This window comes from Danio rerio, chromosome 25 (genome assembly GCF_052040795.2).
Source record: "Danio rerio strain M-AB ecotype USA chromosome 25, GRCz13ab, whole genome shotgun sequence".
In the NCBI taxonomy this organism is placed as follows: Eukaryota; Metazoa; Chordata; class Actinopteri; order Cypriniformes; family Danionidae; genus Danio; species Danio rerio.
Genome location: NC_141045.1, coordinates 16,543,853 through 16,569,276, shown reverse-complemented (window position 1 = coordinate 16,569,276; position 25,424 = coordinate 16,543,853). Strand labels below are relative to the sequence as shown.

Here is a 25,424-nt window from a genome sequence, read left to right as displayed (position 1 = left end):
CATTAACTTCCATAGCAGGAAAAACAAATAATATGGGAGTGAATGGTTACATGTTTAGCATTTTTTAAATTAAAGCCAACTAAATAATTGAAATAAAAAAATGTAATAGAAAATGAAAATTTAGATTTTTGGATGAACTACCCCTGTAATGATTAAATGCAATGACTAATATACAGGGCTTGACATTAACACCCGATAACTAGGGCTGTGCAATTAATCGCAATCGAAAAAAATAAAAAAAATAAAAAAATCACGACTTAAGCACATGCAAATTCTAAATTGGAAAAGACTGCAATTTTTATCTATTAATTTATTTCAAATTTTATTCAGAATATGTTCATGTGCGCATGATTTTAATATGTTAACCAATCAGAGCTGACACAGCGCACCGGGCAATTACAGCTAAGCTGCACGCTTGTTTTGCCAACACAATGTGGCGTCTCTGCTGTCTTACATTAATGAATATTAATGAAGTTGCAAAATAGAGCACGTTGATTGGTTTGAACCAAGCCTTACTCATGCATTATTGCAGCACACTCGGAGACGTATTACGGTACTCCCAGGTACCGGTGTCCAGTCTATATGCTGGAATACAGGCTAAGATGTCAGGGCCGTGACGCAGCTTCAAAAAATTGTTTTTAATCCGGAAGTACGAATTTGCTCGAAATAACGCAAAAACAACCAATTTTCACTTTTTAGTTAAATATGTGTCCTAATAGTGTTTTTAGCAGAGTGGAACACATATACAACTGTCAACGGCTCAAAAAATGTGTTTTGGTGTTTTGTGACCCTTTATCATTTTTTACAACAAGATTGCTTTAATAGGAGATTAACCTATTTAATTAACTGGTGATCTGAGACCTTAAGCCAGGATATAGACTATATGCATAGTTTTAGATATATGAAAATAATTATTTTTAAACCTTTTACTATTATATACTTTTTTAAAAGAAAAGTTTTGTTGAATAACTATAGTACACAGCTATATTTTGCTTGTTTTGACACATTATTTAAAAATTATGTTTAAGGTATAATTATTTATTTATATTTGGTGTGGTCAGAGAAATTTGGTAAATCCTTAATTTTGAGCCCTGAAAAGGGATGTGAAATAAAAACTAGTTGCAGTGCGACACTATAAAACCACAACTCATTTGCTCATGCACATTGAGCAAGGTCATACACAAGACACAAAAAAGTTAAATGCAGGTGGACATAACACAAAATCTAAATTCAAAGCATGTCAAAGTCAAACCTATGCCTATAAAACAGATTTTCCCAACAAGAAAATTGTGGCTGGTGAAAATGGCAGGTGGCTAGTAATGTTGAAAATCTACTAGCCAAAATCCTGCAAAAAGTCAACGTCAAGCCGTTAATATATTACTAGCGCAGTCTCAGATGTAAACACTGGGAACTGGTGCATGTTAACATAATACAATACACATTGTTACTGCAAATGATTTTTTTTTTTTTACTAAAATGTGCTTAAGATCTTGTGTATATTAACAAAATGTTTAAAATCCTCAACTGATTTTTTTTTACACATGATTTAGGAAAATGCTCTAATGCACAACAAAAAAGAAAGAAAAAAAAGCATTGTTATTTGGTTATTTAAAATTAAAGAGTTGAGGCAAATCTTGGAAAGCTCAGTGTTAAACTGTTAATACGGAGAACAGTATGGGGTCTGTCGCTCCTTACGGCTTTGTTAAGATGCCACATCAAGATGTTGGGCATTCTTTATGCCCACAACAGATGACACACCAATCAGGCTTAATGCAAGCCAGCGCAGAGCCAAGCATGCTCTTAATCATTCGGTTGACGCACTAAATCCAAACAGTACACTGTATTACATGGACAGTTCATACAGCGACTTAAGGGCATAATTGACCTTAGTTAGTAGAAATCATGTTTAATTGGATAAAAATGACCAAAAATGTCAATTATGAACAATATTTTAGGGCAAATGCCACTGGAAGTGAAAAAAAGTTATATGTTAAGTCATGCTTAGTATAATGTCTCAAATTAGAATTTTAAATAGCGTGTTAATTAATTAATTAAATTTAATTCTATTAAATTATTTTTTCCCCATTGGCTATTAGAAGTTAGTTACCTTCTTAAAACTGATTAAAATGGAAAGCTACTTTAAATGTAACAATATTTTACAATATTACAACAATTAAATGCAGCCTTGGTGAGAACAAAGATCTTATCTTTTATTAATTTTTTATTTTTTTTACTGTAATAGTACCAAATTTTTCAAAAGAACTCCATCTTGTTTATTTCTGGCTACTTGATTTATTGTGACTTACACAATGTTTAGAGTTTAAAATAGGGCAAAAACTGCATGTAAAAATCAATTCTGGTGACAAATACTGACCTCAGCATTGATCCTTTTTGTGAACAAAACACTTCCAGACGTGACCAATGACCTCAAGACAGCTTTGTTTTTCATTTGAACAGATTTAAATAAGCAGTACATCCAGTCCAAAGTTCATAGTAACAATCCCTTACATGATTTTTAAAAGATGATTTCATAATAAATACACTACCGGTCAAAAGTTTAGGGTCAGTAGGGTTTTTAAATGTTTTAAAATAAGCTTCTCCTGCTCACCAAAGCTGCATTTAGTTAATCAATAATACAGTACAAATTGTAAAAAAAAAAAAAAGATATTGCATTAAAAAATAACTGTTCAAAAGTAGATTAATTTATTAATTTATTCCAGTGATTTTAAAGATGAATTTTCAGCTTCATTACTCCAGTCCTTAAAGTCCATCAGAAATCACTCTAATATTAATTATTATTATTAAAGGTAATAGTAATAAAAGCAATAATGACCAGTGTTGCCAACTTAGCAACTTTGTCGCTATATTTAGCGACTTTTCAGACTCCCCTAGCGACAAATTTTAAAATAAGCGACTAGTGACAAATCTAGCTACATTTTTGGGTGTTACTGGAGATTTTTATAGACTCTAATGTGTCTGTGCTGTACTGTTTCTACTCTTCTCTATGAGCTGCGGGTGATGCTGTCAGTCCCTCCCCAGCCTCAGAGCACTTACAGTAGACCCAGTCCTCATACAGCAGTCTCTCATACCTGCAGCCAGAGAGCAGATCAGCCTTCTGCGTACCAACGGCAAATGATTTAGCACCATGAGTGTGAGGTATTTCTCTTGTACAGTCAAACTGATCTGCTTCTCCTTTGTTTTAGATTTAACAGTTTAATTTGACTGTTTATTCTTTTCTTGTTTACAATCACAGATATTTTAGAAACTTGTCTGAGTTTAATACGTTTGAGAGATTACTGGAAATGCACTACACTGATCTAGACTGATACGCTACAATTAAACAGCTATAAATTTAGTAAAAACGGCATGCAGTTATTTCAAATTTTTATAAATATATATTTTTTAAATTACATTTAATAAATGCCACCTTGATCAACAGATTAATTTTGATTTTAAAAACATGAAAAAAACTGACCCCAAACATTTGACTGGTAGAGTATAAACATAGAAACAAAAACTCTTTATGCACTTTTTTCTTCTGTTGAACAGAAGAGCTTCTGACATCCGATCCTGTCAGAAATTAACAAACAAAGGAGAAGCCGGAACAAACAGCAACAAATGATTCTTTCAGCAACCTAAAAGTTGAACAAACTGCCATGTTTAACTATTATCATCACCTTTTTGACTATTATGAACTCGGAATGACGTAATTACTTTCTCTTACGTACATGTGCTGGTGAATATTAGATACAGATGTCTGCAATGACTGGGCTTTATGTTGCGTGTTATTTTTGAACACGAATAAGGACTAAATGTTTAGTTGAATTTAGCTTTTCTGTAATTGGTAACATATTAGACATTGTAAGGGGCTGTATGTGTTCATATGTTGCATTTATTTATTTAATGTAATTGCAGATGTTTCAGTAGGTTATTTCGTACGTTATTAGATCATTGATCTGCAGTTATAATGAAATCCTGTTCATAGAAACGTTAGTAATGAACATTTATACACAAGTATTTAGGTGTATAAAGTATCTGTTTTGTGAGAAGTGCTTTTCGTATGATATGTGAATAAGCTTTAATTTGATATTTGAGTGAGAATGACATCAACTGAAACTTTTGTCGTCGTACACCACGCCCACCAAAAGAGTAGCAGTGGAAATGCAAGCCTCATAAAGGTGACTCGTACTGACCTGTACCTCACTATACTGTACCACTCAGTAGAAACGGGCAATTAAAGACAAGTACATTTTTTTAATTTTGGTTGAACCATTCCCCTTATGCTACACCACATCCCTTTAACCAACTGTGACTTCTTTTAAAACAGGCCCAAAAAAAGCAACACAGCTGCTTCAGTGTTGGGGATTGTTTGCCATGCCATGCTTTTATATATCCACAACAGTAACAATGACCTCATAACGCAAATAACATCACAAAGGCATGAACGGTGTTCGTTTAACCACAGCCGCCTTCATGTTAAGGATGGCCAGACCAATGCATAAGTCTCTATGCTAAAAAAACACCACAATTGTTCTTGTTGCCTCGGGAAACAGAGAATAAGTGGTCAGTGAACTCTGCTGCCGTTCGCCTTCAAGCGTGCATCTGTTGCTTCTCAGAAAGCCTGCGTCATGGGCCTCTACCAGTGAAAACACAAGCCACTACAAAGCCCTCTTTGGCTGCTCGCGCTCATTCCTCTCTGTCTCTTCCTCTCTGGGCTGATGACGCCACCTCTCCTTTTACAAGCACCGAGGCTCAACACGGCTGTGTTAAACAAGCAGTGTTTATGGCATCTTAGGGGTGTTATAGTGACATGATCGGGTTGCCAAAGCGCTGCACAAACACAGAGAGTGCGCTGAAGTGAGAACCTGCTGATAGTGCAGAGAGAGAGTGTGTTGTGTGTGTGTGTGTGTGTGTGTCAGAGCAGGGCTTTCGGTTATAAATACATTCTGCTGTGTGGAGTGGAACTGGACCCATAGCTGGCACAGACAGGCGGCTCGAGGGTTTGTGGTCAGCAAACCCAGGCCAGGCTATTCTGACATGAGCTGCCAGTTTTGCTACTGCCATAAGCAAGCATTTACAGCACCTCCAACGTCTGGTTTATCAGCTGCACCGGGGGCCGGGATGATGAGAAACGCTCTCACACATATTTAATGTGTGTGCTTTGAGTCATCTTCATGTTATGTGATAAAATTCACTTGATTTAATAAGTTGATAAATCTAATGAAGAAGTAATGAATGGAGAAATAAATGAAAAATATAATGGTCAATGACAAAAAAAAAAAAAAAAATAAACTTTTTTTTTTACACAAGTATTAAAATACTGCACTTGCACTAAAAGGTGCCATTTATGTAGTTCTCCACCTGCAAAGAGTCACAAAGATCAACTAACTACATATATAAGCATTATCACCCGAGTAGCAGTGCAATGTGGCTGTATATCAGCACTGGTCGCAGGCCGAGTGCCTTGGTGTCCCACCAGTGATCATATACAGCGACATCGCACCGCTACGAGTTTGATATTGCGTTTAACAGCAGTTTGATGGCATTATGGCATTAAGGAGTCTTAAAACTCTTTTGTAAGAGGAACTACTTTCTTCCGCGATTCATTCACATCTGCAGCTGACATAAGAACAGCAGGAACCGTTGCTAATTTATCAACGTCTCTTTAGAGCATGTATTTAAATGATTCTTTAGTGTAATGTCTAAAGATCACAATATTACTGTGGTAAAGATACAGCACTACAACAAACAAAAAAGAGAAAGATTGACTTAGAAAGTAATTTACATGTATAATAAAGATTTGATCAGCTGTAGTTTGAAATTACGCAGTTTTTCTCTTAGGGCTTATTATGCAGTCTCTGTTACCATCTTGTGGATGTACATTGTCAACCGTCTTACCTCAAAGACTGGCTAATGGCGCGTTGTCTCTCAGAGATTATAAACATTTTAAAATGGGCACTATCTTTATAAATAAACTGCATAGTTGCAATCTAAACAACTACATTCTCAACTAAAAAAAGCCTCAACTGTACATTATATGGTCCAACATAAGAGGCTGGGCGAGTGCTTTTACTGGCGAAACATTGCACGGCTATCACCCAATCAGATTCAAGAACCAGACAGAACTGTATGCATGTATGTATGTATGTATGTATGTATGTATGTATGTATGTATGTATGTATGTATGTATGTATGTATGTATGTATGTATGTATGTATGTATGTATGTATGTATGTATGTATATATGCATGCATGTATACACACACACACGTAACCAAAACTATTTTATTAACAGTTCAAATTTTTGTTTTGTTATGATTTTAGTTAGAATTTTTATATTGTAATATGATTTTAAAGTTTTTAATTATTATGTTGTTTACCATTTTTATAGCTAGTTATAAAAAGTGATCTTCAAATGTAAATTTTTCCCTTTAATTTACTTGTTTTTTTACTTGAAATACTACCAATTTTAGTTGTAAAAGTTTCATTTCATAACCATTTTAAACTTAACAATGATATCTTTAAAAAATAGAGAATAAATAAATTCTAATGTTCATTCATTCATTCATTCAATTTCCATCGGCTTAGTCCTTAATTTATCTGGGGTCGCCACAGCAGAATGAAGCACCTAAATACTCATGTTACCCTATTAAACTAATAAAAATATAATGAAATGTCATTACCTTAATAAACTGAACAGAGTTAATACTAATACTTAATAATATCTTACTGCAAAATTCAGCCGATTCAGTTTTATCAATTTATTTTACAGATTTGATTTTACATGTTATAGTGCATCCCTAACAAAAACATTAAGAGTTTGTATGATGAAAAAGTCTGAAAGATGAATTTCACAGGCACCAATTTTAAAATTGCACAAGCCTGCTTTATAAAAACTTTCTTTGTAAGAAGTTACAACAAACTTTCTTCTCTTTGTGAAGACATCTAACACTAAAGAAAAGCAAGCAAATGATGTAATCACACTAAAACGCTGCCCATTAACATCACCCAAAAGCAACAAAGTGGGTCATTATCCGAGCTCACTGGCTGATCTTACCTGGTCATACTCCAGCGCTCCTGGATAAAGCGGCCAGCCCAGGAAGAGCTCAGCGATGACGCAGCCCAGCGACCACATGTCTATGGCCTCACAGAAGGGTAAGCCCAGGATGATCTCCGGAGCCCTGGAACACATTATCAGGAAAGGATGAGAATTAATGGAGTGGATACCTTGACAACAGGCTGTTGATTGAAAAGCAATGGGACACTTGATTACGAACGCTCTAGAGAAGAGATCAAGCTATGTACGAGCAAAAAAGCCCCAAAATCAATATATTTTTAGAACGTTTTGCAAAATTCATACCAGCTATTTATATTGGGGTAGTCATGGTACACACTTGTATTCAATTTTCATTTTTTGTTTGTTGTTGGGTTTGATGTGCAAGTGCTCAGAAAAAATACATATTAACCACTGTTGTTTAATCGCTGCACGTGCAATGTAATTTCTCACATTTATAAAGTGCTTTTCTAGACACTCAAAGCGCTTTACAAATTGGGGGGAATCTCCTCATCCACCACCAATGTGCAGCATCCACCTGGATGATGCGATGGCAGCCATATTCCACCAGACCGCACAGCACACACCAGCTGATTGGTGGAGTGATGAAGCCAATTATGAAGGACAGGGTTAAACCCCTACTCTTTTTCAAAGGACATCCTGGTATTTTTAATGACCAGAGAGTGAAGGCCTCAGTTTAACGTCTCATCCGAAAAATGGTGCTCACTGAGCAGAATAGAGTCCCTATCAATATATTGGGGTGTTAGGACCCACACACACCACATGTTGAGCACATCCTGCTGGTCTCTCTAACACCACTTTTGGCAGCAACCTAGCTTTCCCATGTGGTCTTCAATCCAGGTATTGAGGTGCAGCCCTGTGTTGCTTCAGTTGGCGACCATGTGAGATTTACAGAGAGCAGACAGCCAGCTGATGAAAGTCATATATTACAATCAATGACACAGACTATTGTGAATTATTAAGATATTATTATTTAATGGCTCGTTAGCACGGTTTTATTTTTATGAAAAAATAAATAGCGATTTAATAGTTAAGTCTTTAATATGATAGTGATATGCAAGCAGTAGGGCTCCTTAAAAATCCGTTTTCAGCAACTATGCTGCTGGAATCAGCTTCCAGAAATGATCAGATGTGCGCCAACATTAGGCACATTCAAATCAAGACTTAAACACAACTGTTTAGCTGTGCCTTTACGGAATGAGCACTATGCTACGTCCGACAGATCACACTATTATGTCTTTCTTTTCTTTTTCATTCCTTTAAAACATGTTTAATACATTTTTAATTATTTTTATTCGCTGTTGTTATTCGTTTCTTGTGCTTATTTCTTTATGCAAAGCACGTTGAATTACCACTGTGTGTGAAATGTGCTATGTTAATAAACTTGCCTTGCCTATGAAGTAAACACTAACTTGTTTCCCTGTTTTATGCTTTTGACAGATGAATTGACAATTTTCCCCCCAATGAAAAAAAAAGAGACCAAAAATTCACCACTAGGAACACATCTACTGTTAAATGCAACATCACACATGATAAACTGACCCAGTACACCTACATAAACAAACTCATGCTCACTTAGAGTCATATTTTGCGTCCATACTGATATGATCAGTCTGATGACACGGCGCTCCTGTTCTGATACAGCCAGAGTCTGCTGTTGGATCTGGGCTTTGACGTCAACGGGCCCATACACATCTGCTACCGTGACAACCGGAGGGAAAATGCTGGCTGCCTAGCGACAGATGAGGATGGATCTTAACACTAAAACTGGGTGATGACAGAGGAGGAGTCTGATGGCATACAATTAACCCTGCTCCCCATTAATAATCAACTAGAGAGCACACTCTTCATGCACGGTCGCTCTGATGTTTTGCCTCTTGATTAAACATGAAGCACGTAATGTTAAAGGGGTCATGAACTGCATTTTTTCCTGTACTGTTCTCTAAGGTCCACTTCTAATCAAGACATTTTAACTTTGAAGTAGTAGGCTATTTACTGAATGTGTATTGAGCCCTCTGATTGGAAACTATTTATGATTGTGTAGCGGACTGTATGGTATGATTGGCTAACAGTTTTGCTTATTTAAAGAGGGGTCTTTACCAATTTAAACTTCTGCATGTACGGTTGACAGCCTACATTTTTCATAAATGAAAATGCTGTGATTTTTGGTTGAAAAATGCCGACATCATACAAAATCAAACAATCTGTAATGACAGACAAAGCAATAGGTAACTCCAATCAATCAGCTTAAGATCGGTATCGGCCGATAATCAAATTTAATAACTCGATCGGTACTATCCAATCTGGCCAATCTCATGAACTGATCGCAGGGGTTTGAATAGTTAATAATATAACTTCCTGTAATATAATTATTGCAATAAACTGTAGTTTATAGGCCTATTTGCTTTTAGTAAAGAAGTATTGGATTTAAAGCTGTGCATCAATAGTGCACTCCAAACTTGTTCATAATTGAGACATGTTGAATTCATAATTTGAAATGTTTCCAAATTGCATTGTTTGTTATTTTTCTTACCAATTTTTATATCTGTAAATATTATTTTCTGTAAAGCTACTTCTGGCCATGACATGTCCACACTGGAAGATGTTCTTAATGCATTATAAAGCTTGTAGCATAAGAATCAGTACTCGGTATTGGCTAAACACCAAGACAAAGAATCGGTACTCTGTATCGGCTGCAAAAATCCTGATCGGAGCATCCCTAGTGAACTTATTAACACTTGTATGGTGCGACATTAGTGTTGGATTTAAAATAGTTGGTATAACAGACTTTCTTTCAATTTTACTGAAAACCCTGCGTCAAATTGTGCCTCTTCAATAAATTCAAATAAACAAAAAAATAAATAAGTAAATTGTGACAGACATGGTCAGCAATTTCATAAATTTTTTTTTATTAAAAATAAAAGTTTATCCTTTCTTAACATAGGGATAAAAAGATAAAAAGGCAATGCCTTAGATTTGGTGTATTCCAGCATAAGCTTGTTGTTATTATAGCAGGCAATGATCATCTGGAGAGATGGAGTTCAGCCAAAATATTATGTAATAAAGTCAAATTAAACTGCAGTTTTTAATAAGCCATTTTTAGAACAAACAAGATTTTTTTTCTTTTTCTAAAACTTAAAGGGAACTTTAAAAAAGTACAAATATCAAGCAAATTTAGATTTTCAATTCATGACCCCTTTAAAGGACAGAGTTAAAACATTAACTGTTGCTAGAGTTACTGATACCAGAATACGTCAGTGTCTGTAACTACCAACGAACGGTACTCTACTTATGTGGTAACAAAAGCCACTGTGAATAATTCACCAGTAGCTTGGCAATGTGAGACTACCTGTTTTTTTTGTCTAAGCCTTTAGACCCCTTCAAACCAGTCTCTTCATAGTGAAAGGTGCTGCAGTCCACATGCTGGGAGTCATTTTAAACTGCATATCCCATTATTTGCACACACAATGACGCACTATAACAACGTAACCACCAAAAGGAAAGAAAAAAAATGATGTAGGAAGGTCCCCACAGTGCAATGCTAGATATGACTGAGCATCTATAAGTGGACTGAGTTGCCTTAAATAATTTGCATGCAAAAAATAATTAAATAAAATAATAAATCATAAAAAATAGAAAAAAAATTAATAGTATAGTGTGTTATGTATAGTCCAATATGTATATTCAGTGTCAACACTTCAAAAGAGCTCAGTATGAAGTTAAAAATAAGCAAAATTATGTTTAATACTAATAGCAACAACTATACATTTAAAAAAAAAAAACTACTACAAATTTTTTTTTAGAATAATTATTAACACTATTATTATTTCTGATAGCACAATATTAATATTAACAATTGGATAGTACAAATAATAAAATTATTCTAATAAAAAAAAAAATGAAAAATTATCAAGGGCCCAAATAGACTCAGAGGGCTAAGTTTTATAGTAATAACAACAAAAACTAAATTATTAAAATAAGAGTCAATAATTAAATTTTAAAATATATTAATATTACATGATTTAATTGCATATAGCTAGGTGTATATTAAATCACTAGTGGGTTTCCTTTTCATTTTTTTACACCACTTTTAATAAAAAAACTTAAATAAATTAAAAAAATGCTGAATGAGTTGAATTAAGCTGGGGTAAAAATTTGCTTTTTTATAATAAGACTAATAATTAATTTATTTTTCTTATAAAACTAATTAACAAAGAAGAATGCCATTGACACAAATTACCCATACTCAAATGAACTCCATTTTGAACGCAGCCATTATTAAAACCATGGCACGGGTGGCTTTTTTCTACCCTGGTAACAGCATGGCTTAGCTGACCATACAAACTTGAGCACGTCTGGCAACAGGACAAAACAGTGCTCTATATTCTGCACAAGATCTTATGGACTAAACCCTAATAAACCTCCAGCATAGTCATGGGCAAGGGAACTAAATCTAAAGCCTAACATAAGTTAAGCTCCGGCTAAACTCAATAGCAAAGGGGCAATGAAGGACGTCAGTCAACAGACCATAAATGCTAACATCTTTAATTTTACATCCAAATTATACTGTCACCGCACTTGACTTCAGCTCCAAGATATATTTATAACTTTGTCTTCTCATTTATATCAATGTGGTTTTAAAAAAAAAATCCCGTCAGCAGGAAGTCACATTTCAGGTAAAAGAATTAGGGGAAGTTACAGAAATCAGGTCAGAAAAAAATTATGACATAACATGGCAGGTCTGAACTTCCCAACTTAAACAAAGAACGTTACTGTTAAGACTATTTCAGGCCTGCTTTTGCACCCCGTGTCTTATTTGCCCGAGTTCAGGCCAGACTTCAAAATGCTCAAGCTTCTCCCCCAGAGTAAGATAAGATTTCATAGTGCTTATTTCAGTACAAAGCTTATTTGTGAACAGCTGCCAGGAAAAGCGTTGGCTAAAAACAAACTAACAAACAGCATGACGTGATTCTCATCATTTCTAATTTCACACCGCTACTGCACGCAAACATTAGGTAACATGAGTTATTGAGCAAATGTCGAGCTGGTGACATGTCATTTTATTAAATACAGATGTCTCAGGCAACATGGTAATGATGATAGATGCCTACTACGACCAATTCTATTAGGAAAATCATTTTAATTTTAGCAGAAGAAGATACAGGGCTGACCATGTGACAAATACACGAGGAGCCATCACTTTACAGGACATGGGAATATTTTTGGAATGAATGTAGATTTGGCACACATCAGATTCCGAATTTATGATCTGTGTGCCTTGTCATTTAAGTAAACGAAAACTAAAATTAAGATTAAAACTACTGTTCAAAAGCAAAGCACTTGTTATTTGTAACTGTTTAGAGAAATACCAGCAAAATAGCACCTTAAAGCCAAACACATAGTTCAAGTGAACAGTGATATGCAAAAAAAAACATTTTCTGTAAAGACAAATATTATATAAATATTTAATATGAAGAAGAGTTTAAAATATATTTTAAATAATATTAATGTAATATCAGTGTTTCCTCTAGGATCCTTTCCAGCTGTGGCAGCAGGCCTTTTACACTGATCTACCAACTGCGTATGGCGTTATTTCAATGACAAATGTCGTGAGCACACTATTACAAGTCGAGATCGCATTTATGTAACACGAGCATGCGAGTCTCTTTGCTTGCGCGCCGAATTCCTCTGTTCGTGCACAAAACTTCTTGCACGCCCTCAATTATACCAATTATATATTATGCAATTTAGTGCATTTATGTAACAAGTATGTCTATTACACTTATAGATATAAATTATTATAAATGCCTCCAATAGACCTACAGAGCGGCATTAATGCATCTTGAAGAAAAGTGAAATGGCTATAAACTCCAGCAAGATAAAGTCATTGTATGTAGAACCAGAGACCTTTATTATGGAAACTGTGTTCATCTTAACTGACATGCAAGTCGTGCAATTATAACCCACTATTTAAAAAAAAAACAACGACTGAATGTTTTGAATGTAAAGCTGTGATGATAAAATAAATGTAGCAAAAACCATGAACATACAAGCAAATATAAAAAATACATATATAATTAAAAAATGCTAAATCAATAATAATCTTGCAATGTGCAAAGCCAAATAGTAGCAAACGTAGTAGAGCAGCAAACAATGGAAAAAAAACGGACCATGGCAATGTTTCATTTTGCTGCGATATAATTTTACCAGATTACTTAAATAGAAATAATTCATGCTTTTATATTGATGGGAATAATTTAATTGGACAGTTAACCAGCATAAGTGAATTTGACAGCATTTTATTTTAATAGTTTGGTGCTAGTATTTGAGTAACAATTGAATAATAAAAAGTAAATAAATAACATTGCATAGTCCTCATTGTATAGTTAAATATAATTAATAGTACATACAATTACGTATAATAAAATTAGTTTTGAACTAAAAATTACAAAATGTTATTTATTATACACAAATAGTTTAAATGCACTTGAAATCTTACAGTTTATAAATTACAGCTATAATACCAGTCAAATTTCCTATCAGATGAATAAACTAAAAATGCATATTCTGCAATTAGGGATGCTCATAATCGCCGGTTAACCGTTAACCAAAAGGATGCGTTTTGGTTTGGATTTTGGCAACCGATTAATGGTATCAGTTAAATAATAAACAATATATAATAATAATTATATTTTTAAAGTTTGGCTGAAAAAGGGGCCGATCACAGTGAACATATTTTTTGCATTGAGAGGGGCATCTTTTGAATGGTTTACTAATGACCGGGAGAATTTTGTGGTGCCCTGCAGGCCTCATGTTTTTGTCGTTGTGTGCTGTGTGCTTGCAGTTGAAAAAAAAAGTCAACTCTGATCGGAGAAAAAAAAAAAAAAAAATTTGCATTACGCCAGTCGCGTCTTTTTCATTCTTCAATCAAATAAATCAGAGGCGGGGATGCTGTTGATTAAATGCATATTTTCTATGAAGTGATCATTTTAAGGTAGCCTGCTATTTTTGTTAAAAAAAAAAATTATAATAATAATAAAAAAAAACTTTTGATTGGACAAAAAGAATATGCCAGTTCTTAAAAAGGATTGTGTCAGTGGTTTTGTTTCATGATCTAAATTTGTGAAAAATATCTAGAGCAGGACTATTTATTTTGTTCTTTTTAATTAGTTTATTCAATTTTCTATGCCGTTGGTATAATAAACCACTATTTTAAAATGCAATATTTATGTGTCAGACACAAAACAGAAAAATTATTTTATTTTATTAAATAATAATTTAATATTTACCCGACCAGTTAACCGTTAATATTTGGTGAATAAGCGGTGGTTGTCGTTTGGCAAAATTAACCGAAATGAGCATGCCTATCTGCAATGTGACTATTGCACATTGCGATATTGATGCTGAAACGATATATTGTGCAGCTCTAAATTGTAGTCAGAATGTTTTTGAATTTTGACACCTCCCTTCTTTCTCTTCCATCAGCTTTCCACTGACGATTAGGTTCCAAATCTATATCTGTCCTCTTGCTGTAGACTAATGTGCAATGTTTCAAGGTCTTCCCTGATGATATTAATCCAATGTTTTCATTGTCGTCCTCTAAATCTTCTTCCTGCTGTGTAGCAGAACATAGCTCTTTGTGGCAGTCATCTTCAGTTCATTCTGATGACATGTCCAGGTGATGTTTTATAAACAAATTCCAACCGTTCTTATACATCAATGACAATCATTCTATTATACAATCAGCATTAGATCAAATTCTTATAAATAACAACCTTGTCCTACCTCCATCATCTCATGACTTTGGGATCCCTCCACTACCCGGACACCTCACCTCCTAAACAATATCTACCTAAGGGGGAGCGTTCTGGGGCCGGGCTAGACACTTCACTCTGACCCCTACATCTCTTTCTTTCCAAACAAGAGGAATAACACGAGATGGGGTGTCTTTTCTGAACACAAAGCCCTCTCCCAAACATGCTTTATTCTTTTATACGTTTGTAAGTGTGAAGTCGTGAAACCACAGAAGTCGACGCCTACAAACTTTTACAATAAGTGTTTGTTATCGTTTGTCCATTTCATAGATTTTTGACTATCATTCATTAACTAAGATACTGCAATTGCTGTAATAGCAGTGCAAGCTGGCATTACAGTTAGAAAGGGGAAAAAAAAATTCACTGCATTGAGAAAATGTAATTAGAAGTGTAAAATTGCACCGTAATTCAAGTTATGAAAGTAAACAATGTCCCTATTCAATGATTGTTTTTGTTACAGTTAGTTACATCGATTAGGGATGCACGATATATCGGCGGCCATATCGTTATCGGCCAATAAATGCTATTTTTAAGATGATCGTTATCGGTCCGATGTCTAAATTAGGCTGATATCTGTAAGCTTATAAATTATGTAATTGTACAGACCTGCCTGCCGCGCACAAGGAACTTGTTTAGACTCGTCTAGCACACTATAATGGATCGCTCCTCACACTGTTTATTTCTTTAAAGTCTGTCCTTCATGTGGTATTGCTGTGCGTTAATAGCTCATTAAGTAACCATGTTCCTTATCATTGTAGATGTGTTTGATTGAGTGTCTCTTTTTATTTTCATCTTATTTAAAATATAATTGCTTGTTGATTAAATCCCATTTTGTTATTAAATACATTATTTTTATGCAACAGTCAGTTGCATGTTGATTTGCTATGAAGAAAAGGATTTTTTTTGCAAGCTGATTTATGTGAAATCGTGAACATAGGTCTATACAATCACCTTGCAATTTTAAAATTATAGCTTTTTTGCTTTGAGTATAGACTATTAAGTTCATAAGAGTGGTTCAATCTTTTATGAAGTTTGCTGTATAATAATAAAACATTTTGAAATATTTATAATTATCGGCCTATACATATCGGCTATCGGCCTCCAAGTCTGAAGAGTGATCGGTTCGCTATTGGCCAAAAAATCCATATCAGTGCATCCCTAATATCTATTATATAGTTACGGCATATTACTGAAGCAAGAATGATGTTTTTTTTTATCACAAAAAAAAAAAAACACTCAGCAAAATGTGATGTAATGTTTGTTTTTAAAGGAATAAAATATTGTTTGTCAATGTCATCAGTTTTAAAGTTCCCATGAAGTGCTTCGAAATGTGTGGTGAGGTTGAATAGCTTCCCCCTTTTTTTAAAAAACATCCAATTGCATTTTGTTTAACTCAGCTAGTGAAGAAAGTTAAGATCAAGTGCATCAAATAAAAAGCAAATCAGAAGCATATTGAAGGGGATGGGGCATGTCAGATCCAAGAGAGCATTTAATTGGTTAAGATTTGATGAGAAACTGAGGAATGAGGTGATGTGAATAAAAATCAGTATCTATGTTTCCATCAAAAAATGAGAATTAACTATGCGCAAAACTAGATTATTTGAATAAAAGACAAGCAAATAAAGCAGCGTTTCCATCCAACGAGTCAAAGCTAACAAAATCGCCACTTCCTGACTAACTGGCACTAAATATCAACAGTAAAAACGGAATTTGCTCCGGTACGAGAAGCTGCGGGAGTCTTTTCTTTATTTATTGAATGACTTGTACCTTGCAAAAGGCAATCCTGACACACAGTGAACGCACGGTGGTGTTTGAAGACTGAAACGTGGAGCACAGACACTCTTGATTCTGGAGGTCATTCATTCATTTTCTTGTCGGCTTAGTCCCTTTATTAATCCAGGGTCGCCACAGTGGAATGAACCGCCAACTTTTCCAGCAAGTTTTTACGCAGCAGATGCCCTTCCAGCCACAACCTATCTCTGGGAAACATCCACACACACACACTCATACACTACGGACAATTTAGCCTACCCAATTCACCTGTACCGCATGTCTTTGGACTGTGGGGGAAACCGGAGCACCTGGAGGAAACCCACGCGAAGGCAGGGAGAACATGCAAACTCCACACAGAAACACCAACTGAGCCGAGGCTCGAACCAGCGACCTTCTTGCTGTGAGGCGACAGCACTACCTACTGCACCACTGCCTCGCCTGATTCTGGAGGTAATTAATGATATAATAACATTGATACTGAAACAGTTACGGCGTTTTAGAGTGACCAAAACAACATTACAGAGGTTGTACAGTGTGCTCAGCCTGCGGGTTTGTCCATTCACACATATTTTATCATCATATCCTGCACATATCAGCGCATACTGGAATTTGTTTTGTAAAAAAGTGTTTTTCATTGCAGTTTAAGCGCATTTTTTCCTATTGAATAAAAAGTTTATCCTACTCAGTTATGCGCATTGTTTTTTTTATTCACATTTTCAAAATGTATGCGCATCTAGGTGTTTCCATCAACCATTTTTTTATGCGCATATCAAAAATGTGCATAAAAATAGGTGGATGGAAATGTAGCTAGCTAATTTTGGGTGTTCATATCAGCTTTATACCTTCTAAGCATGAATTTGGTGACTATTGGAGCATGCTAGTCTATAGCACAGATATTCTTAAAACTACCAATGATAATATAGTAAAAAAGTAACTATTATAATTTTACAGAACATTAAAAAAAAAAGGAACACCTAATTCAATTTACACCGCTAAATTTGTCATCGAATTAACGAATTATATGGACTAAAATTTTTTATGAGGTACTGTAGAATCATCTAAAAAAGATTTACTGATTAGTAAAAAAAAAAAAAAAAAAAAAAAAAAAAAAAAAAAAGGCATGTTAAAGGGCCATGAAACCCCCTCGTTTCAGCAGGGTGTTTTCACACCTCTACTTTGGAAAAAGTCAGAAAAGTGGGCGTGTCCAGCTCTGTTTAGGAGGGAGTGTCGGAGGAAGAAAAGTGGGATGGTGTGGGAGTGTCTATTTGGGCACGCGTGAGTTTCAGAGTCAAAATTCACACACACAGTAGAAAGTGATGGTGTTTACATGGACATCTGTATTTGAATTATTTGCCAAATTATTAAATGGTGGACTTTAACTGCAGTTTGGCTCTTTCATTCAGGGAATTCATTCTTGCCCCTCACGACAAACGAGATAATTGATTCGAGGAGCTGCTCTAAGCGTGTATTTTTCAAGCAATGTTTAATACCGCACGGCGAATGAGAGAAAAAAACCCTCCGCATTTCCCGGAAACTTAGATGCACACGGCAGGTAGCGTCAGAAAGCCGCGTGTGTTATTCCGGTCACTAAATGCGGTAAAAACCCTACACGAGGTTAAAGTTTGGTTGTGGTGCTAACGTGTTTACACGTTTTATTTTGGTGCAATAGTTTGTTAGATACGAACAAACTGAATAAACAAAGAGCACTGGTCGCTCACTTACCAAATCTGTAGAGACAGGACAGCAACTAGAGCCGCGTCTTTATGAAGAGAATACTACAAGCGAATCCGGATCTCAGCGTTTGCAGATGAGAACAGCTCTCAGGTAAACAATGTTCCTCCTTAGACACGTAAGTTAATGTTGTCGAGCGTCGCGTACACTGTTAATCCACACGTGAGTCTAAGCTCTCACAGAGAGAAAATGAAAACGAAACTTAACTGCAGCAAACTATAAAAGCAACACTTCACGCTTGTTTTGCCAACACAACGTGGCGTCTCTGCTGTCTAAACACTGTGACTAATGAATATTAATGAAGTTGCACAATAGAGCGCGCTGATTGGTTTGAACCAAGCCTTACTCATGCATTAATGCAACACACTGTAAGACGTAATAAGACACACTCTGGCACAGACGCCCAGTCTGCACGCTGGAATACACGCTATTATGTCATGACCGTGACGCAGCTTCAAAAATTCGTTTCAAACCGGAAGTACGAATTTGCTTGAAATGACGCAAAAACCACCAATTTACACTTTTTAGTGAAATATAGGTGTCCTAATAGTGTTTTTAGCAGTGTGGGACACATATACGACTGTCAACAGCTCAAAAAAATGTGTTTTGGTGTTTCGTGACCCTTTAAAGGTTTGTTTTTTTTAAAAACAACGACCTTTACTGCCTAAATGACATATGCTATAAAGTGGGTCTCAGATTGTACAAGAATCACTGCATTAAATAAAATTTTTCTGCACCATGTCTTTAAAGAATTTTAATTTATTTAACTCCAGTATTTCCAATAGCATTTCTGCGCTAGCCTGCAAATCCTGATGAGCGCGTGTGAGTAAACGGCTTTTCATCTTGGTTCATGCTTCAATAACAACAGTTGAAGTCAGAATTATTAGCCCCCTTGAACTATTAGTCCCCCTGTTTATTTTTTCCCTAATTTTCTGTTTAACGGAGATTGATTTTTCCAACGTATTGGTTTGTTCTGTAGACAATCGAAAAAAAATGTGCTTAAAGGGGCTAATAATTTTGACCTTAAAATTTATTTTATTTTTTTTAATTAAACTGCTTTTATTCTAGCCGAAATAACAAATAAGACTTTCTCCAGAAGAAAACATTCAGACATACTGTGAAAAATCCCTTGCTCTGTTAATCATAATTTGTGAAATATTTAAAAAAGAAAAAGAAAATGCAAAGGGGACTAATAATTCTGACTTTAACTGTAAATGAATGCTGAAGTCTGTTTAACTGATTATATTTTAATCAAATTACAGCATCGATGCTGTAAAAGAAACTGTATAAAATTGAAAAAGTCAGATTAACCGTTCACCAGAGGTATATCCGTATGGGAAGAAACACCAGCTCTGCATATACCCTATAATATTAGGTAAACAAATCAGATTATCAACCTACATTCACCATAAAAAAATAATAAAATTCCTAAAAAAAAAAAAAAAGTCCAGCACAATGAGAATTCACCATTACTGCATCAACTTTACCGAAAGTGTTCCCAAAAGAAGGTGTTGTGTATCAATCGCACCACTGTTCTCTGTCATGCAACCCGACACCACACAGATCAGGTTTTAAAAGAGCAAAAGAAAGACGAAAAAGTGGAATTTACCAACAGCGCTAATGGTGCACACATTCTAAAAGGCCATTTTCTTACTCGGTATGGACCAGTAAGCCAGGCTAAACCATGATAAATTTAAACTCCTGTTTGGCATCAGTTATTTCCTGTGAAATGGGAAATTGTGAGAAGGGGGTTCGAGTTAACTGGTTCAGTCTGCAGCCGGAAAGCCTACAGCGACCACAGTCTAAAGCGGCTACTGGGACAGCGAGCCCTGACCACACAATAACCTCTCTGAAGGCCAACGGAGCTCTGCAGCTGTTCAAAAAGCAAGCTTAGAGCATGCAGTCTAGATAGACAGCCACGATCAGAATGGGATTTCAGCTGGGGGGATGTAAGAAAAAAAAAAACGACAAAATGCATCGGGGGACATGAGATTAGGGAGATCAGCTGTGTCAAAACCGCTGTTAGCAGTCTCTCACTGCAAACAGGCAGCGTGCGAAGGTGTGGGAGTTTCACAAATCCTCCCCCAGCTGATCGTCGCAGCCTAACCCCTGGGTTTTAACGTCTTGTGTTGCTGACAAAAAGATGGAGGTCATCAAACTCTCTCTGGCATCCAGTCAACAGCCTGGAGAGAGCTGAAGATGAACACGTAGCTGCAACAGATGATCCACACGTGCGTGCCAGGAGCGAAATGGCGTTAAAGCCTTTCATTAACAGTGGCTTCAGTGAATGCTGGGAAGACGTGGGTCATTGGGTTTTTTTGCCCCTCCTTCTCAGCGTCCAGTCAGAGAGCTCTCTGTAAACAAATCCCACCCAAACACTGCTTATCTAATCTCCTACTGCAGAGAGCAGTTATTTGGACTTCCCCTTTAAGTCATCCAAAACTTATTTGCGAGGGCCTCGGGTCTCTTTTACATAAAGGAACATGCATCATGGGGGTTTTCTTGATGAATGTGAAAGGAAATTTAGGTTCGAGTAACACAACCCGAGCTTTTACCACAGTGGACTTTTAATGGCACAAATGGAAAATGATAAAAACCGCTTCTCATCAGACAATGGGAAGTTAAATTAAGATGTAGGTTATTTTAACACAATGTAGTACAAACAATAGTGGTATAAACAGTATATATATATATAAAATACGCCTTAAAAAAATGATGCACTTAAAAAACAAAATGTACAAGCATTTAAAAAATAAACTAAAATGTAAACTATAAAACAATGTAAAACTAATCATTAAAACACAGAATCCAGTACTAAAAATCATAGTGAATGAGTAATGCTGTTTACTTAAGCACATGCAATTTTTTCAGAGACTGTGGACAAACATAATAATAATAAAAGTTTGAAATTATAAATAAAAAAACTGAAACAATAATGACAATTATTCTGCTTTATCATATATTATTTTGATATAATTAAATCTGAAATAAAATCTAAAAAATACAAAATGTAAACACTAAGGGCTCTATTTTGACGGTCCATGCGCAGAGCGCAAAACGCAGGGTGCAAACGCTTTCAGGGCGTGTCAGGACGCGTTTTTGCTAATTTAAGGACGGGAAATCTGCCTTGCGCCGCGGCGCATGGTCTAAAAGGGTTGAGTTTATTTTCTTAATGAGTTATAGGTGTGTTTTGAGAATAAACCAATTAGAGTCTCATCTCCCATTCCCTTTAAGAGCCAGCTGCGTCGCGCCAAGAGCACATTCGCTATTTACAGGACACAAAGTAAGTCTAAGTGGAAAAAATGAGCAGTTCACAAGCAAACAGTTAACAGTTTAACAGAAAACTGTTAAACAGAGCATCTACAGCGTGAGAATGAGAGATAATGGAACTACTTTCACATTCGCTCTTGGATAGGGAAACCTTTACGCACAGACATCAATTAGCCTATAAATAATTAATTTTGTTTGTTAAGCGCAAAGACTGTTTCAAAACTATTTCTAAATTCAGTTCTAATTTCCAGCAAACGAATAAATGAACAATAATAACAAAATTAGCTCAAAAACCTGAGTTATATCCTAAAACACATGCTGTGCCCCATATGGTCTAAAACCTGACAGGTTGGCAAATCTAAGCTTGTTTTTAATAAAACAAATATAAATATGGATGTAATAAATAATACTGCTAATAATAATAACATTATACCAAAGCAAATTGTTATGAATGAACTGAAAAAGCCTCCCGAGATGAAGGCATAAAAGCAGTGATTTTTCATATTTATGTAGGCTAGAATATAATATGTTTTGTAATATTTTAATCCTTTTTATTTATATATTGTATATCTATTCTTATTATATCCTATGTATATCCTTAATATTTAATTTTTTTCATATGTAAAGATATTTGCCTATTGCTCTCTTGTGCGTATTAAGCAGTGCGTAAGCGAGGAGCAACTCTGCGCCGGAGTTTAGACCGGGTTAGTTTTGGTTTAATGAAAAATCTATTATAGTTTCTCAAAAAAGCAACGCGCCAGCGGTCCGCCTTAGAACGCCTCCCTTTTTAGACCAGAATGCCTATGGGCGCACAAATAAGCGCTAATGCATTTGCTATTTAAACACCGTAGCGCAACGCCTCAAAACGACTTTTGCGCCAAGCTGAAACTACCAAAAGACTATTGCGCCGCGTCTTGCGCCACAATGCGCCGGGTGTATGATAGGGCCCTATATGTAATTTAACAAAACTTTTATTTAGTTGAATAACATAACATAATAACGCTATTACGCCTAGCCTGCTTTACCAAGTTAAAGTTGGTATTATTTTTGCACATTTACTCATTTTTTTTTAAACAAAGACAACCTGTGACACAGTCCACATATTATTTACCAAGCTAATTTGAATATTTGGTCTGAAATAGCAAGTATGGCTTTGATGCAAGTTTCAGCATTGGGGACATGTTTGCATTTTAGTTGATTATGTTGGACAAAATGTGTCTTTTATAAAAACGTCAGCAGAGACCAGCAATCATTCCATGATTGAAATGTTGCACATTGTGACAATTTTTGCTTGAAACACAAATGAAAATGTGCTAAATATAATAGTTTTTTTTTTTCAAAATGTTTTCTTTGTTTGGAACTGTAGTATTATAAAGCACTATTAAGTTTTCTAACTGGCGAATGACATAATTTAGTGCTATAATGCTGTATTCACAGCAGACGCGGATAAAGCGCCATTATTTACATGTTAAGTCAATGCAAAAACGGGAACAGACATCTTGTGGTGTAATACACGCAAATGACACGATTCGCGAAAATGAAGCGAGTTGAGCGTTTTGAGCGATTGACAAGAATCTGAACTTCAGCGGGCATTCACTGGGCGTTAACCAATCAGTAGCTTTCTCTTGCGCTAGGTGATGTAGCGCCGGGTAAAAATCCTCTTCCCGACACCAGACAACTGTACATCAAACTGGGCTCAGCTTAGTCTGAAGCACCGCTGAAAGCTTCCATCATCCAGGTGCAGTTTCTGGAGGAGTTAATGAACTTACAGAGCTGGGTGCACCTCAGAATGGATCTAGTGGACTCAGACACTGCTCTAAATGAATCTACGCAGTTTTTCAGCCTTCCTAAAGCATGTAAACACAGCTATTTTCTCAGTAAAATCCATGACAGGCGAATAAAGCGAGTAAACAATGTTCACGCATCTATTTACGTGCGACTGGTGCAATTTATTCACGCGTTCCATCACCGTGTTTGATGTGAACACAGCAGAAGGTTGTCTATGGTCATCTATATGTGCATGTTCATGACTTTAGGAGACGTGGTTTCAAACAGCATGGAGGGACGTGCGGTGTCATTGCCATTATGCTAAACTTGCATTTTCAAAGATGGCCTACTGCACCTTTAACAAAACAGATATGAAATTTTATGATTTCAATTTAACAAGTGTAGGACTAATAAAATTTGACTGAACCATTGAAACCACCATCTATTGACATGGTCTTGGGGAAACATCAACAACATATATAATGTTACACACCAATACACACCAGACGCAGAACGTGCGGATAAATCGCGATTTTCGCATTTTTTGAACATGAGTTTACTCACTTCTTTCGCGCGTCAAACCCCGCTTCATTCACATGTCAATTTCACTTCAAAACAGACACGCGGATTCGCGTGATGGGCCGGGCTTCTGTCTGCCTGGTGACTTTAGCTTCGTTGCTAAATGGCTAACATGGAAAATAAAAAAATAAATAAAAAAGAAAATAACAGTGTTTATGTGTTTTATGAAGGCTGAAAAACAGCGTCGATAAGTTTAGGACTGTGTCTGAGTCCACTACATGCTTTCAGAGGTGCGTCCAGCTGTGTGAGCTCATAAACTCCTCCAGAAACTGAACCTGGATGACGGAGGCTTTCAGCGGTGCTTCTGACTGAGCCAAGCCCAGTTTGATGACTTATTGTCGGTGTCCTCTGGAAGATTTTTCCCGGGAAACCATCAACAGGTTCTACGTCACAATCACGCCACCAAAAGAGCAAGCTTCTGATTGGTTAACGCGGCGCGAATGTCCGCTGAAGTTCAGTTTTTCGAACTCGAGCCCTTCGCGTCAAATGCGCAAAACGCTCAATTTGCGCCGCACCATTCGCGCGTATCCCACCGCAGGATGTTTATTCCCGCGTTTGCATTGACTTAACATGTAAATTACTTGCGCTTGATGCGCGTGCCGCGTCTGGTGTGAATGCAGCATAAAAGTTTTAGTCACGCTACAATCACTATCACTCAATGCAGAAAAACATCTTTGAACAAACAACAACACATGGAACCTACAGCAGCAGAGGAGCAGTGAAGTCATCGCTACAATTTCATAGGTTCAAAGTTGGACAAATCAACAATAGCAAAATATTGTGTGTTTATGATGAGTCTCGATTTCTGCTTCACCATTTGATTGGTAAAGTCAGAATTGAGCATAAGCAAAATGAAAGCTTGGATTGATCTGCCTTGTATCAGCGGTTTGAGGTGTGGGGGATATTTTCTTGGCACACTTTGAGCTACTTTGTGCCAACAGAGCATCATTTAAATGCCACAGTCTACCCGAACATTCTTGCTGACCATGTCTATCACTTTAATGACCAGTGTGTGCTCATCTTGTGATGATCGTTAGTTCTAGCAGGAAAACAAACCATGTCATAAAGCTCTAATCATCTCAAATTATGACCTAGAGCGAGCTACTCAATCCAATAGCTCTCAAATAGGAGGATTAGTAGTAATAGATGTATACAAAACTGCAGTAACCGCATGATGCAATTTTGTCAATATGAACCAAATTTTTAGGAATATTTCAAGCACCTTGTTGAATCAATTCCATAAAGAATGAAGAGGGTTCTGTAAGCAAAAGAGGATCCAATGTGGGACTAGCAAATTGTATCTAATAAAGTGGTCAGTAAGTATATACATCACAATCTAAAATGGAATTTAGGTTACATACGTCCAGAGAACAACATACAGACTGGACTTTAAAAACAGGCAGAGTAACTTGAA

The 25,424-nt window shown here is 36.0% G+C and overlaps 2 protein-coding genes across 2 annotated transcripts in view; one reads left to right on the top strand and one right to left on the bottom strand.

Annotated features, from left to right (window-relative positions):
* The window catches only part of LOC147830838 (uncharacterized), a 688,366-nt gene that overhangs the window by 474,480 nt on the left and 188,462 nt on the right, over positions 1–25,424 (top strand). The window lies entirely within an intron of this gene.
* hipk3a (homeodomain interacting protein kinase 3a) overlaps positions 1–25,424 on the bottom strand; it is a 64,418-nt gene that overhangs the window by 17,558 nt on the left and 21,436 nt on the right. Inside the window, 1 exon segment of the mRNA NM_001144047.1 lies at positions 7,059–7,182. Coding sequence (NP_001137519.1) covers positions 7,059–7,182 — 124 coding nt within the window.